The sequence below is a fragment of the Lytechinus variegatus genome, chromosome 4, assembly GCF_018143015.1.
Source record: "Lytechinus variegatus isolate NC3 chromosome 4, Lvar_3.0, whole genome shotgun sequence".
NCBI lineage: Eukaryota > Metazoa > Echinodermata > Echinoidea > Temnopleuroida > Toxopneustidae > Lytechinus > Lytechinus variegatus.
Window position 1 is genome coordinate 33293061 of NC_054743.1, and position 16442 is coordinate 33309502.

General features: G+C 37.4%; 1 protein-coding gene across 2 annotated transcripts in view; it reads left to right on the forward strand.

Annotated features, from left to right (window-relative positions):
• Nucleotides 1-16442, forward strand: part of LOC121413880 (transient receptor potential cation channel subfamily A member 1 homolog) — a 50300-nt gene that overhangs the window by 22842 nt on the left and 11016 nt on the right. Inside the window, exons 3-17 of one of the 2 annotated variants that reach the window (XM_041606858.1) lie at nucleotides 1350-1545; nucleotides 2180-2369; nucleotides 3796-3884; nucleotides 5067-5216; nucleotides 5955-6075; nucleotides 6914-7074; nucleotides 7518-7639; nucleotides 7977-8114; nucleotides 8763-8947; nucleotides 9605-9937; nucleotides 10908-11048; nucleotides 11535-11643; nucleotides 12795-12886; nucleotides 14739-14963; nucleotides 15466-15534. In XM_041606858.1, the coding sequence (XP_041462792.1) occupies nucleotides 1350-1545; nucleotides 2180-2369; nucleotides 3796-3884; nucleotides 5067-5216; nucleotides 5955-6075; nucleotides 6914-7074; nucleotides 7518-7639; nucleotides 7977-8114; nucleotides 8763-8947; nucleotides 9605-9937; nucleotides 10908-11048; nucleotides 11535-11643; nucleotides 12795-12886; nucleotides 14739-14963; nucleotides 15466-15534 (2321 nt within the window). The remainder of the gene's footprint in view (nucleotides 1-1349; nucleotides 1546-2179; nucleotides 2370-3795; nucleotides 3885-5066; nucleotides 5217-5954; nucleotides 6076-6913; nucleotides 7075-7517; nucleotides 7640-7976; nucleotides 8115-8762; nucleotides 8948-9604; nucleotides 9938-10907; nucleotides 11049-11534; nucleotides 11644-12794; nucleotides 12887-14738; nucleotides 14964-15465; nucleotides 15535-16442) is intronic. The other variant, XM_041606859.1, reaches the window with a different exon arrangement.

Here is a 16442-nt window from a genome sequence, read left to right on the forward strand (position 1 = left end):
AACTGATTACTGTTAGAACCTCAAAATATGTCAATATCATTTTGAAGAAAATCATTGAAAATGGAAGTACCTGTACACACGCAAACAAACTGCTCTCCTGAAATGGAAAATGTGCCTGCTTTATAAATTTCAAATGAAACTTTGCCCTGACGTGAATCTGATAACTGATAGACTCGGGAAATAATGTCATTTTGAAGAAAATCCTTACAAATTGACGCACGTACGCATACGAACTGCTTTCCATAGACTTGTGTACTAGGAACTCATCTAACCTCCCCCCATAATTTTACATGCGTATTGAGTACAATAGCCCCCATTATTTCATCATTAAGTCTAGAAAAAAAATCGTTAAATAATTATGATTATTGACATGAGCAATTAATAGAATTTATGATAGTTACAGAGTTCGTAACTGACGCCAGATATTAGATATTCATAATTACGTTCTCATCGATGAATCTTCTTTAAAACTTAAATACTAAAAAAAAATAATATGTTCTTTCCTTCTAGTGTTTTAAGCTACCTGACGTAAGGATGAAATTCCCATCTAACACTGTCTAATGATTTGTTAAATGGTAATACTGTTATTGAAGGGAAATGTGCACTTTGCTGCAAAACCACTTTAGGAGTCAAGTCGTGATTTTGAATATATTGAATTTGTGCTAATTCTTTTTGCAGAAGATCCTGTTCCAGTCAAAGATAATAAACATATATAACGTGTGGTATATGTGCATTGCTTCTAGCATTTTCATTTATTCGATAAAAGACAAAATGCCTTGGTCATAGACCGTGCCAGAGATCGAACCTTGGACTTTCATCGCGTTATCAGGCGCCTTATACCACCAGGGCATGTCACTTTCAACAATCCAGTATTGGAAATTGCTAAGTAAATCGATCTTGGGGTTGTGAAATCAGAGCAATTCATTCTTTGATGACTTTCATTCAAACTTCGATTTTCATTTTGATGAACACTTCAAATAGTAACTGCACTCCTCGTGTAAGAGTAGGGGAGACCGCAGTGTACATGGTGTAGTGGTCCACCTGCACTCCCCCAATCATGATCAGTTATATCGGGAGGAGAGACCTGCGGGTCATAAGCTTTCAGTTCGCTCCTCCCCCCCCCCCCCCCGCTTCCCGCACAGGTAACGCCCAACAATTAACAATTATAATGATAATAATGCATAAAAATGCAATCCTCTCACTTTCTTATTCTTGTCTATGTTTGTCTCCCTCCCTCTCTCTCTTTCTCTCTCTCTCTCTCTCTCTCTGTGTCTGCCTTCTTCCCTCCTCTCTCACCTCTCTATCTCCCTTACCTTTTGCCTCTTTATCTTTATGTCACTGACTCTCAGACGACCTGGTGAGGAGTGTCGATCATCACCGAAACACTCTCCTCCATGTGGCGAGCTCGGCGGGTCATCTCGACATCGTCAAGGACCTCGTCTGCCGAGGCGCGTCGATGAACCGTGAGAACAGGGACAGACAGACAGCACTTCATCTAGCCTGTCACCAGAATAGACCCGAGGTTGCAAGATTTCTCTTTGAAAAGTGAGAAATTACCTACTTAATACTTTGAAAATTATTAGCCTTATTAGTTATTGATTTAAAGGGAACAAAGTGACATCATCCTTGACGTCTGAAATGACAATGTTAATATTAGTTTCTATCCAAGTATAAAGGAACTTTTTTAATCTTTGTTTAGTTTAAAAAATGTCAATTTGACAGAGATTAGCCTAGCAAAATGTTTGTAATATGTAATTCGTAGGAATGCTTTTACGATAGTAATTTAAATAAAATTAGCATTATGCATAGAGGCCTATTATAAGAAAATGACGAAGACTAAAAATGTATTTCCATTCATTCATATAGTAGTAGTTGTTGTTGTAGTTGTAGTAAAATTAGCAGCAGCAGTAGTAGTAGTAGTAGTAGTAAAAACAACAACAATAATAATAAAAAGAAGAAAAGATTTTCACCCCCAAATTAAGGACATTTTTTCCACAAAAGAAAATTGACAAGCAAAAACAAAGGGGCACACTTTAGTTTTAATGGCATATTTACATTACAAAGTTTAATTGTGCTTCTCGAGGGGGGGGGGGGTGTGGGCACGGGTCGGCTGTGCTCCCCCTTAATCCGAAAGTGGTTATAATAATAATTATAATCATCATCATTATTACGTCACTAGTGGTGCTGAAATTACCATCCACGACTCCACCTATCTCACCCCGCTGCAAGTGGCGATTAACCACGACAGTTTCGATGCCCTTCTCGTACTCCTGGTCTGTATGGTATCTTCAAGTAAAAAACACCATGAGGTAGGAGCGGAAATTCATAGATGGGCAGCAGCAAACAATAAGGCAGCTAGTCTCAGCAAGGTACGTACCATTGTCAAAAAAAATAAAATAAAAATCTATGGGAAATTATTGCTATTCCGACCTAAAAAATTAAATATTTACCACTATAAGGGGAATAGGTAGCTCACTCAACATTGTGAAAAATAGTAATTTTTCGATTTGAAAACTGGACATTCTAAGTACTTCTTGCAATTAGCAGATTAGATATCTAACTAAATAATTCAAGCGAGCAAGGAGCGCGAGCTCTTTTCTTTTAGATTAAGATCCCAAAATTAGATGTTATATGTTTTTTTTAAATAACGAAAAGAATGAGTATCTTCAATAAATTACTGATGTGAAGAGCGAGCCGAAGTTGTTTGATATTTTCGATCTGAAAAAAAATCCATTTATGCGCCGCTTTAATGAAGAGCACATTGTGTAACCCATTAAACATTATGCAAACGCGAAGCGCGAGCAGAATTTTATGATATACTGACTGCAAGGGGACCTTTTTAAATTATGGTGTTAATTCGCAGAAAGTTTTATTCATCTGGGGAATATTACGTAATACTACAGAGAGCCATTCCCCCCCCCTGAATAGAAAGCGCGGGCGGATCGACGCCCATGCTTTTAAACACGGATTTCTCGTCTTATTATTTTCTTCTTCTTTTTGTTTTTTCCTTTTCTTCTGTTTTTTCTAATTTATTGAGCCATAATAGGGTTGGGCGGCTGCTTCGTCCGCTGGATCCGCCTATAATGTAGATTATTTCATATTCTGAAAGGTACAGATAACGTAGATTCAATCTTTTATCTAGATATTTGTCAATTCATTTTTATTCATTTATTTTTTTAGAGGGCTAGATTCGCAATTTCAATGTTTTCATAATTTTGTACGGATTTTAAAAATAATACCAATTTGGGAAAACAATCAATTTCATTTTCTGGTCCTACTTTATGGAATCTCCTGCCAAGTAATATTAGAAACACCCCCAGTCGTAAGACATTTAGCAAATCGTTAAAATTAATGCTACTGGAAGATTATAATTAATTTGATATGGTAAAATACTGCCTGAAAACAAATAATTCTATTTAAAGATTTTGTGAATAATTAAGATGTTTTTTTATTCTTGTAAATAGTGTAAAATATGTTCACTGAAAATAATCGAAACTTTCTGCAACAGTAATAAGTAGAATTAGTATTGAATTTGTTGTACAATATTGAGATTTAGTTAAATTTATTGTTTAAACTATGATAATGACATTATTTGGGGCTAACCTCGATTAGCATCTTGCTATTATGTTAGCTCCAATTACCAAATGTTTTGTTTATATGTGATGTACTATTCCTTGTAATTGTACCTGACAGTAATATTTGGTAATAAATTCAATTCAATTCACTTTGAATACTAATTGAGGTAGAAAACGTAAATTGGGGTAATAATGAATATTTAACATGTTATCCCCACAGATTTTGGATAGTGACATACGATTCCCTACACTCTCTGATGTGGATATCATGGACTTCATAATGGATGCTGTCAAAAACAGACACAAAGAGTAAGAATATCTCAAAATCTTCATACCTGAGATGAAGGGAAATTCACCTTCTTATCAAAAGTACATAAAATATATATTTCATTTTTTGAGTATTTATAATCTTGAATGCAAGGCAATCAACTTGCTTTAATTATCTTCATGAAAAGGATTCAATTTACAATTAATGCAAGAGACTGACCAATGCCAGTCTTGACAAGTCACGCACTTTAAACGATCAATTGTACTTCAGGAGATATTCTAGAAATCTTAGCCAAAAATGATGTTCAATTCACCAATACCCATAAGAAATATATCAACATATCAATCAATGACGACTATTAAAGATAAAGAGTAATCCTATTTATTCATTCATGTCAATCGATGGAAATAAATAACAAAAAAAGACACACACACACACACAATTTATAGGGAGGACGCTTGTTTCCGTTTGACACCGGAACTTATTAAAGTATTTCAAACCAAACGTGCTCTTATTACGAAGAAAAGGGGTAAAACGTTTACATTTCGAGGGGGAACTAAATACCCTAGAATATGAGCAATATTGAGAAAAAATCATCACATTTCAAAGGCTTTTGATCTTGATCATTATTCGAATTATACTAATCACGATTCCAGCCATGATGATCATGATTCCTACTCGTGCATGGAGTCGATCGATCACTGTAAACTGCCCTCTGTCCTGTCTGTTATTGGTTCGTTGTTTTTTTTTCTTTTGTTAATTGTTCCTGTCTTTTGGTTTGTTGTTTATTCTTTTTTTCTCTCTCTCTCCTTTATGTGTATGGTGGTTTTTTTCTTCTCCCCCCTCTGTCTATTTCTCCTGTTTGTTGTTGTTGGTGTGTTAGTTAGTTCAGCTTTGGGGTCTGATGGGGGGGGGGTGGGGGTTAATGGGACGGGAGAATGCTCAATATACATCCATTCTTTCAAAATGCGTAGTTGTTAGTCTTATTATTATTTGCTTTAGCTGCATACAATTTTTTCTGAAATGTTATTTTTGCATGATCTTGGATTATGTCTCTGTTCTGATACAATTTGCCTGCTATGTTTATTACACTGTTATTTATTTTGTGTATTGCACAGCTGCAATTATCATTTTGTTTTTATATTTCCTTGATTATGTATGTATGAAATTTATTTGAATGAATGATAGAGATCACTACAAAACAAAATTCCTACCATATTTAGATTGGTGATGGTCCTCCTGAACTGGTCCCACCAGACAGTAGTACACCACACGGATTCAAGCGGGAACACACCCTTACACTACGCCGCAGAGGTCGGCGATACTGTCATCATGCTTGAGCTCATCAAAGCTAGGGCTAATGTCAATGCCAAGTTAGTAAATTAACGGATATTTGGTTAAAAAGAAAGTTCTCCCTGACGATAAGCTAATATGTGATATAAGCAGTAAAAATAAATTATCGGTAAAGGTGTGATGTAAATCCATGCAAGAACATTGGAATATAATTGTTTTTGTTTTAGTTTTTATTTTTGTTACGTCACAGATAAGCAGCTCCTCCATAATTGTGTGATATAAATTCAAATTAATGTTCTTTTCTAAAAAGACAAAAATTATAATAAAGTGATTTTTTATGTTCGATGGATTTATCATTATTAACAAAATTTTAATAAAAGTATAGTATTCTCGTCATTCTAATTATGATTATTTCCACTAAAAAGTCGATTTTTTGTAATCTATATTCCGTGACATACGGAGGAACTGCTCGTCTCACATAATGACGTTCTAATCATCATTTTGATAATCATATTTAACGACGTATTCATATCACAAATTACCCGCAATGCATTCATTGCAGTTAGGGAGAGGTGGTTAGATCCCCAAAGCATTCTTCCACTGAATTAAAAAGGAACCTGCATGCTTTCTACCCCCCCAAAAAAAAGCGGATGGATCAAAAGTGTGTATTAATTTCGTTGTTAAAACTGAAGTAGGCATCTGTTTCTTTGGTGCCACACAAATGCAACAGAAAAAGAACGATACAATTTTGTAATAAAACAAAGAAACATATATTTTCTAATGCAGTCATTTTTTTAACTATTTTTTTTTGGGTCAAGAAATGGGCGGGAAGATGGCGAACGTACCCCCCTTCATCTGGCTGCAGGGAACGGCTGGATAAGAGCAGTTGGTATACTACTACAATATCATGCACACATAGACGAGAGGGATCGGTGTGAGGTAAGTCCGATCATTACATTCCATTTTGGGGTGCGGAAGGGGGGGGGGGGTTGTGTGGTAGGTGTATTTTCAGCTAACATTACAAGCTGAAAACTATGTAGTAAAGAGATCTTGATTTGACTCTTAGGCCTATGATAGAACTCCTCCTGTGTGTGTGTGTACATATTATGTGAGGGTGGGTGTGGTGAGGGTGTGTGTGTTTGTATGTATGTATACCCCTCTCCCCCCACTCTCTCTCATACACACCTATATGTGAGTGAGGGTGGGTGTGTGTGTGTGTGTATGCATATCCCTCTACCCCCTCTCTCTCACACACACACCCGCACACACCCTCCCCACGCGCACACACACACCCACTCACGCTTTCATTCTCCGTCTCTCTCACAATGTTGTTGCTTTCGACTTTGTCGTGTGATCATGTATGGCATGGTTGTGCTTTGGCATGCATGAGTGGATGTGTGTGATGCAGGGAGTTGAACTCCTAGCTGGTCGATGGGTGCGTGTGTTCTGTGTGGATGAGTTGAAATTATCCCTGTAAGAATGAGATTTCTTTGATTAATACCTAAAATAACATTTTTTTTATACATAAGACATCTCCACTTCATAATTGTTGAGCACGTCCGTACACGTGCCGGGGGGGGGGGGGGAAGAAAAGGGGAAAAGAAAAAAGGGGCAATCTGTCTGAGAGAGTGCCCCTTTTTTCTTTTCCTTTTTGGATGCTTGTCTTTTATTTTCAAGAGCAAGGGCTATAGTTAGATATTTTTGTCCCTCCTGCCAGGAACACAACGCTCTTCTACGATTCTTTTTTTCCCTAAATTTTCCCGCCTTCAATCATCAGATGACCCCTCTTCATCATGCCTGTATGAATGGTCAGATTGAGATGGTCGAGATGCTTCTCTTTGGTCAAGATGACGACCCCATCGCAAACAAAGCCAATGCTGTGGTCTGTGACGAGGATGGACGGACTTGCCTCGATCATGCAATCGACAACGGATTCGAGTATGTTTGAAATCCAGGGGCGGTGCCAAGAAATTTTAATGAGGGGGAGGGGCAAGACGGTCTAACAATGATGTCATATTTCAATCAATTTATATTTGGGGTATTATAAAGTTTCACGACCCAGACCTCTCCAATTTTCTTCCCTCCTCCCAACCCCCCCCCCCCCCCTTCCCCAAGTATCGCCAGTAGCCCAGTACTAAATATACGATTTGACCGGGAAATCGAGCCTTATGATGTATGGACAAGTTTAACTTTTTATAGATGAATATAACTATCAGACTCGGGTGGTATTGAGGTGTAAAAATTAATTTTTTCATGTTTGCAGGTTACTTATAGTTGGTGATTTTTTTATTTGTAGAATATGAAAAGGAAATTCTGTTATAATTTTTGTCACTCTAATATCGTTGTATACTTCATAAATACTTTCCTTTCGTATCTTCAAGGGATGTAGCGAAGCTGATCCTTCGCCATTCAAAGTGGCGAGATTTGATGTGTGTTTCGAGTCTGGATGATGAGACTAACTACAGGACCACGCCCATGAGAAAGCTCATCCAATCAATGCCTGGTATTTATCAGCATGCTATCCAACTTTGTTACATATTGTAATTATTGCACTGGTTCTCGTATCATCGTAAGACGATTTATTGAAAAGTAAAACAAAAAAACGGCTTTGATTTTGTAGTAATGAAGGCCGGTAGTGGCATAATGCCCATGAATTATGCAATTTTCCGAAATTAAATACTGGGTTGGTTATCGAAGAACAAAAATTAAAAAAAAGTAGGGGAAGAAGAGGAATGGCGATGATGAAAAAAAGAAAGGAAAGAAAGACATGGAAGATGAAGTATTGATATTAGCAGTAACAAAAGCTCTTTGGACCATTTTTTTTCACTTCTGTTATCCAGATGTCGGGAAACTAGTCCTAGATCGTTGTATAACTCTGACAGGGGGAGCCTACTCATCTAAACCAAGCAAGAATGTGACGGTAGAGTTCTACTATGAATTCCTTGAGGATACTTTCTCAACATGGATCCGACAACCCGGTGAGATATCATTTGTCACTTGTCTACGTCAGGCAGGTCATCCTGAGTGAAACATCATTTTCGTTCTTGCATGACGAACCCTGACGCATAAGAAACCACATTGACGCTTCTAGCAATGCAAACAGAAGCCTTTAAGAATACCCGCAGCAATTCCACAATATTTCTAGTTTAGCAGATTTCCTGCACATTGGTTTTATTTTTTTATTTTGCACAATCAAATTTCTGGTTTTGGTAATGAACCACCTGTGAGCGATCTGTGATTTGACCATTGTACGTTAACCTAGAGGAAGATTACAGAAAACAATAAAAGTATCATGAAGTCTACTGAGTAACAAAGGAACTTACAGTTTTGGTACATTTGCCATCATGGTAGTTATCACGAGAACCTTGATTATGGTTGGCCACTGAGCCTTGCTACCATGTCCGTTGCCGAATTGTCAAACCTGCCATACAGTCATACTGTTGTAAGTCCAGTATTATGAAACAAGACTCGCATCGGTAACATCATTGCCGTTATTTAATTTGGTGTTCAGCTCTGAAGCACTTTATAGCACAACGGTGAAATATTAATACATGTAGGTGAAAAAATCAAACACTCCGAACTAAGGAAGGCATAATCCATCATATCCCAATCAATCTCCTTTTTAGAAGATGGCGGTAAACATGGAGGCATACTCAACAAGGTCTATCAGAGGCTATCGACAATGAGAGGCTCTCGGTCATCTAAAAGGGAGAAATCTCAGTTTGATCTCAAAGGACGTTTAAAACGGAGTGCCTGGCCTTACATCTCAGACCCTCGAGAACGGTTCTTGAACCATCCTCTTCAGATCATGGTGGGATCCAAGGTCGGTGGCAGAAAGAGGCGAAATCAAATGCAACTCCAAGGTCAATCGTATCTTGATTTTCCACCAAAAAGGAGTGCGCGTTTAGGTCTTGTGGGCTTGAAGGCGTTGCTTTCTAACAATTCTTTGTGCAGCGGGTCCCAGATATCATGTGCGATGTTCCCACTTTAAGAATTATCAACTCATTTTTTTTTTGTCTGGTCGGTCTTGCTCGCCAAGGAAATCGGGTCTGGTACACCATGATTTCAAAACCTTCGTCAGTCGATCAACGTTTCTATTGCTCTGTAAGCCTTCTGGGTCATTTTAGATCTTCGAGTATACAGTGGAGGAATTCAGAGCGTTGTTGTTCAACCTGATCAACTATAGATTGTTCCTGATTACCTTGCTCCTTCCAGTGAGCCAGATCGACCATCCCGAAAATATAATGTTCAAGTTTGTGAGACCAAACCATCCATATCATATTCTATTATAGATGTTTTTTCTCGTTTTCTCTTAACTGTCATGTGGGTAAACATCTACGGTATACATTTCATAGGGGCTCATTTACTAACGTGGGGTCAACCAGATCTCTTGAGCTAGTTATCAGCTAGAATCAAATAATCACGACAATACTAAAGATACTCTCTTCTTCTACTCCTTGTCTTTCAGACAAGCCTTCAACGGGAGAGCCTTCTGGACCATCCTGTTGTTACCACCTTCCTGCATCACAAGTGGGTCTCGGTGGGTCGGTACGCCTTCATATCTTCCCTCGTCATCTACCTCCTCTTCCTCTTCATGCTGACCGGGTTCATCGTCGTCATGCCACCAAACTACTACGTTCAGGGAGTCAACACTAGCCTCGAGGACCCCGATCATATCATCTGGCGTGCAGACGGACGCAAGCGGTGGGTGGACACGGCGTCGCATTTGAAACTGCGTTTCTTCAGCACATTTGGATACATCGTCATTATTGCCCTCTCTGTGTTGAACTTATTTCGAGAGGTGAGCAAGCATAACGGCAACTCGTCATTTCCCTCTCTTGCTACCTGGTCTCTCTCAAATCTTCCTTTTTCCTTACTCTAACTGAGGTTCATCCTTCTCTCATCGGTCTGCCTTTACCCCCTTCTTTCTGAAGCCTATAGGCCGTAGGCCATGTGTCATTGTCTTCATCCAATCCAATCGTACCAAGTCCATATTGCGTATTCCATTATCATGATTATAGCATATTTTCCTTGAGGTCACCGCGCTTTTAATTACAATTTCGCTCCATTAGATGTACATGTTTGTCACACAACTCAACAGTGATAATATCTAAAAGAGACAAGTTGAGCAATAACAACAGTCAGATTTTATTAACATAATAAATGGGCTGTCAGTCAATAGCTTCTAAATTTTCCAAGCATGATAGTATTTAAGAAAGTTGGTAGACTAGACTGTTCCAAAGCTAATCAGCCGATCTTTGATTCGCAATTCGAATTCGCTTAATGACGTCTTTTCTTTGTAGGAGTAAGAAAAATCATATAACATGATCATCAAAAATGTAAAAACTTGTACAATTATTTGATAGGAAATATGACAAGTTTATACGATCTTCTCTCTACATTTGTAGTTAACGGTTTGAGTTGAAAATTTGCACTGGTAACATATAACATAATCTCTCCAGGGAATATTACCTACGCTATAAAGTTACACTTGGCTATTCTATAGAACATGGTGCCGCTCACTTCCCGGACAAATTTTTACCTTTTTTTGAAGATTGTGAAGAAAACTATCGACATGATCAAGGTAAAATATAGAAGTGTTCTCGCACATGCGTAGAGGTAGTCCTATATCGTAAGACTATTCGACTTAATTATAGCAGTGTTCACTGAGCCACCGTCTCAAAATATACGGCGTTAATCGCAAAACCCATATTGACCATTTTTATACTGTGCGATCGATTCCAACTCACCAAATTCATCTTTATTTGCAGGTTGTACAGATGGCAGTACACAGATTGAACTATTTCAAGAGTCCAAACAACTATTTGGAGCTCTTCCTATACATCGCTTCTATCCTATTCACTTTGCCAAAGGGTCACGTTGAATACGCCAGCTATGGTCGTTACATACAGGTAAAAGTATAAGTCGATTGACAATAATTGACATTGTGATTGGCAACTACATGTAGTCAAAGGAACAACCGTGGTGATATTGTTCCAAATAAAGAAAAACATGCCAGCGAACTCTATTGATTAGTCCGACGTGAAATGAACAACTGCTGAACACAAGCTAATATTAAGAGAACGTTCCTAAAATTTTGAATCCAACTTCCGTATTCCCTCAAAGCAACTCTTATAAACAAATCATCCTCATTCCACGTTCAGTATTTCCTAAAATTTATACTTCTTGTTCTTTTGTTCTGCTTTTGTCAACGTCAATTTTTTTTCACCACAACAGATTATCAATCTTGGCATTGTGCAAATCCGTATGAGGAAATACATTGCGAAATAAGAATTATATAGGGTGCAAATACAATATGTAATCATAATATGCTTATGAATGTAGATGGTCAATAATATTTTGACCTTCCTTCCTCTTGAAATCTCTTCTTCTATCAGTCCTGGAAGTGGTCTCTAGGAGCCTGTTCTGGATTCCTTGCGTGGATGAATTGTGTTCTTTTCATGAGGAGGTCTTCACTACTAGGAATATACGTCATCATGTTTTTAGGTAAAAGACAACGAATGCAGAATTCAACATGGTCAAGGCACAAACACTGCCGGTGTCGCTGCCTTCTACATTCGCTGGGGAGACATAAGTGTTATTGTTTGACAGTGTATGAATAATGTTAACATTGTTGTATAACTTTGATAATATTCATACGGTGTACAGTATTGCATTACACTGCACTCGAAATCTGAAATGTTGACATTATGCAATGAACAATACGACTATACATATAGACCTAGTCATGATGTGATATTCATTCTCATTTTCAAACCTTTACATCAGATCATCTTTAGGACCTGATGATTATACTAATAATCACTTTATATACCGCAAATTCAAAATGCCCCTAAGCGGTTAAGAGAAAGGAAATGTGAAGTGAAAAAAAGGAACACTTTGCACTATATTTAACATTGTAAGGTGAACTAAATCAATCAATACGAAAAGTAGAATGTATTTTTTTCTAGGGACTGTTCACATCCTATACGGTAATATTCGGCAATGTGTATGACCATGATGTAGAGGGATGCTATTAAGCCACCAGAAGAAGAGTCGAAAGGGGTTCAATTCAGATTTGATGTGAACATTTGAACCACTAGACCTACCCATCTTGCGAAATATAACAACAAGACAGACTCGATATCTTACATGCGTTTTATTCGTCACCATTGGTCTAAACACCGTTATGTGAGCAAGATAGTTCCAGCCGACGTCACAAACTCACGGGAAAATGTCATGAACATGATGAATCCTGACATCTGACAGCCGAAAATAGCACCCTGAGAGGCTGAGCCGTAGATACTGGATGGTGCAAAAACTATCTACAGCTTGATAGGCGGGGCCTAAATTCATTGCGTGGACACAAAAAAATTATTGTCAGCAATGCGCGTACAGCGCAGAGCAGAGATCAATTACATTTATTGGCCTATTAATGCGGATGACGCGGATAAAGACCAAAATAGGCGGCTGCTGATCGACTATTTTTCTTCCGGGGCCGCGTCCTTCAGGAAAATAGTCTTATTTGTTCACTGTTCACGCTACACGACATTATATCTTAAGTGATTCATCGAAAACCTCTATATTTCAATGTGGATTAATAAAAGTAAGTATGACATACAAATATATTGCATATTTCAATTTTCTTTAAATTGCAGATATCACACGAACATTCCTGAAGTTTGGATTCATCTTGTTTATGTTCATCATGGCGTTTGGACTTACATTCTATGCTCTCCTCATGAACCAGGTGTGTATATCCACCATGTGCTTATTGCAATGGTAGCCATTTGATAAATCCATCATGTATTTAGTACTTTTGGAACATTTAAAAAGATGAATAAAAATCTTCTTGACAGAGGTGACTAATTATTTGACTATTGATAAATGCTTGCCTACATTTGATCATAATTAAATCTAGAGTCTTATCCGGAATAAACTATTTCTTCACAGGATGGCAATGTTGTTTCATCATGACTTTATTCAGGTTCAAAGACAATTATATAATATATATACATAAAGAGACCAGGTCCGCCGTTTCCATTCCAAACAAATGGCAGGTCAATACATGGATTGCAAAACATGTAGCACGTACCAGTAATTTATTTCCCATAGACTTGTGTGTTAAAGTAGCACTTTAAAAAATTCATAAAAAATAAGGAGGAAATTCGAGGGTTGAATGTTTAATACCAGTGGACAGGATAATATATGTCTGACATTCCATATCTGACCAGAAAAGGGTACCTCGACCGGCTCATTTTGAAAATAAATCAGCATTTATGAAGGCTACACCTGACAGGATCAAATTCATCACGTGAGAGAGTAAAATGGCCAAAATTCTTCCGCCAGTAAAAAAATAGTTCCAGAGTAGTGATATATCTATCCACTTTGGAAAGAGAAGTTCAGTAGGTACCCTCCCTAGAATCAGTGTTAGATTGTCAATCATATTCATTCACTTTTGTCAATCAACAATATCAAATTAAAAAATTGAGAATGGGTTGGATCGAATGAATATTATTGGCCTGCCAGTTGTAGGTAGGCCAGGTAACCATATAGAAAATCATTTAGAGTAACATAAATGCAGGAAAATAATCAGTAAAAATAATGATTGTGCTAATGATCTCATGCAAAGGTTTCCCATTTTTATGACCTCCATGTGACTTCATCTAAAATTCGACTATATTTATAATTTTTATCATCTTTTTTATAATGATAATGCAAAACATGTATAGGTGCTTAATAAGCGCGTTTCTTAGCGCGCTAATTTCTAATTATGATTAACACTTTGGGACAAAAATGAAATCGGCATAAGTAAACAAAAAATATTAAAGAAAGAAAAAATATAAAACAATATACATTATCTGGCTGAAAGCCGGGAAAACATTGCTATGTATAAAACATAATGGTAACCATGCACTCAGTAAATTTGCAATGTGCCGGTAATTACTTATGCATGGCAAATTTACTCGATACATCGCTAGCCATATATCGGTCATTACTTCTCCATGGTTATTATGAAAATTGATTTATTGCCAAAATTTTCAACCATTCTATAAAACAAGTCATACACAGGTTTGTTCGTGCATCATAAACTATTGATAATGCTTGCTTACATTTGAATATGATTAGATTTAGATCTAATATGGAATAGATTATTTATTCATAGATGACAATATGTAACTTGATAAAAACAATGGGAAATTATTGTGTTTTTTTATCTAATGCACAAATATCGTATTTCCTCCCCACTTTGTGACGTCATCTACAAGTAATCCATAACAATGATTTTATCGCTATTTCTTAATGTTATAAAACTTTTTTATAAGTCTTTGATACGGGTGTTTGTAAGCGCGCTATTTTCTGTTCATGATCAACATTCGGGGTATTACAGAAAAGAAATTGTGAAACAATACATAGTAATATTAAAAGCTGGAGTGCACCTCCAGTTGACCGACCCATAACTAAAATCATGTAGTAAAAATGTACGTTTTGAGTAGGACTTTGCATTATGTATGTGAGGAGTAGTTTATTCCAAATATGATTAATACGATTACCATTGCTATCATTATCATCATTAATTATTATTGCTCTATCGTCTACAGAACGCCTTCCACTCCCTTGAATACTCTTTAGCGAAGACATTCGTCATGATGATAGGCGAGTTTGACTTCGAATCCATCTTCTTTACCACAAACTACATGGAATCTGAGTCTATTTCATTGATGGATAATGATGCTTTCATGGGCACGGTATTCTTATCGAAACTCACCTATGTCTTCTTTATTCTCTTCGTCGTCCTCATGCCCATCCTCATGATGAATATGCTGGTAAGTACACATTAATACACAATCACACACATGCAAGCACAACCAGGCACCCCACACACTTTCGCGTCTCTACGCCCACACACCCTAACCCAAAATGCTTTTTTTTATTCCATCTACAGCAAACTATAAACAAAAAACTGAATTTTTTTCTATCTAATTCATGCATGTACATATATATGTGTGTGTATAAATAAAAACACCCACAACTCCCATCAAAACACACACATACGCACACATCCTCACACACCCCCTCTCACACACGCACACACACGTCTCTCCTCACACACACGAGTGCGGCATATACAAAGATATTGAGCAGAACAACACACAGGGACGGAGCAAAGAGAGAGAGGGGGGTTGGGGTGTAAAGGTGGCAGAGATCATTATAAAAAAACACATGCACAGTTGTTGCCGACTCCCTGGAATTTTAAACGAAAATATATGATTAGATTATTAATTACATATATTTGAGCGTGTAGACTTGTCTTCCATTTACTTTCAGGTCGGTTTAGCCGTTGATGACATCCAAGCTATACAAGCTAAAGCTCATCTGCATCGCCTTACAATGCAGGTAAGTGTTGCTAAAATCATGTGTGTCTGTGTGTTTTTTTTCTGGGGGGGGGGGGCTTGGTAGAGGGAGTCTATAACATGGGGCTAAAGACATGAAGCCCCATGCGTTATATAATGCCACGTCTTTGGCAGTAAGGACGAAAACAGGACACATTCTCAACTGATATCCCTTATCATTTCGCTCTTGTCATTTTTTTGTTTCTGTGGAAACAATGTGACAGTTTTGAAGATGTTTTTTCATCTCCCCTTCGGAGGAAATCTTGTAACCTCAACCTTCTGAACTCTTCGATGAGCTCTGGTCAAATATCAATAATCTAGATAGGCCTACTAGAAACTAAAGTAAAAATTAGAATTAGAAAATAAGCTCTTGTCGTTTTAATCTTTCTGAATTAAAAGGAGAAAAAATGACAAATATTAATATCTGAACCGAGTACCTCAAATAAACCTCGTTTTATATTCCATCATTGCTATGAAACTTTTATGGGAAAGACACATTCAATATTGACTGGTGAACTTTGTTGTATAATTTTCCAAGCAGAACTTGTTTTCACACTGTGCCTCTTTCTCTATATATGTATGGAATCGCGTATAAAGGATTAGGGCGGACCGGTGTGTGAGGGTGTGTTTCTTGGTGTGTGTCAGAGGCAGAGCAAAAAGTTCTTTGGGCGGGAGCAAAAATGACAAGATAATTTTTTTATATAAATATTAACGCATTTAAATCCCAATTCATTTCCTTTATTTTTTTGTCTTTATCCCTTCCTTCATTTTCATCATATTTTTCTCTTCATTCCCCATTTTCTTCCATTTTGTTGGCAACACAAAAGGGAATCGTGAACAGTTCGCGCCTTGTCTACCTATATTTTACACTTTTCCTTCCAATTTTTTTTTTGGGGGGGGGTGGAAAAGAGG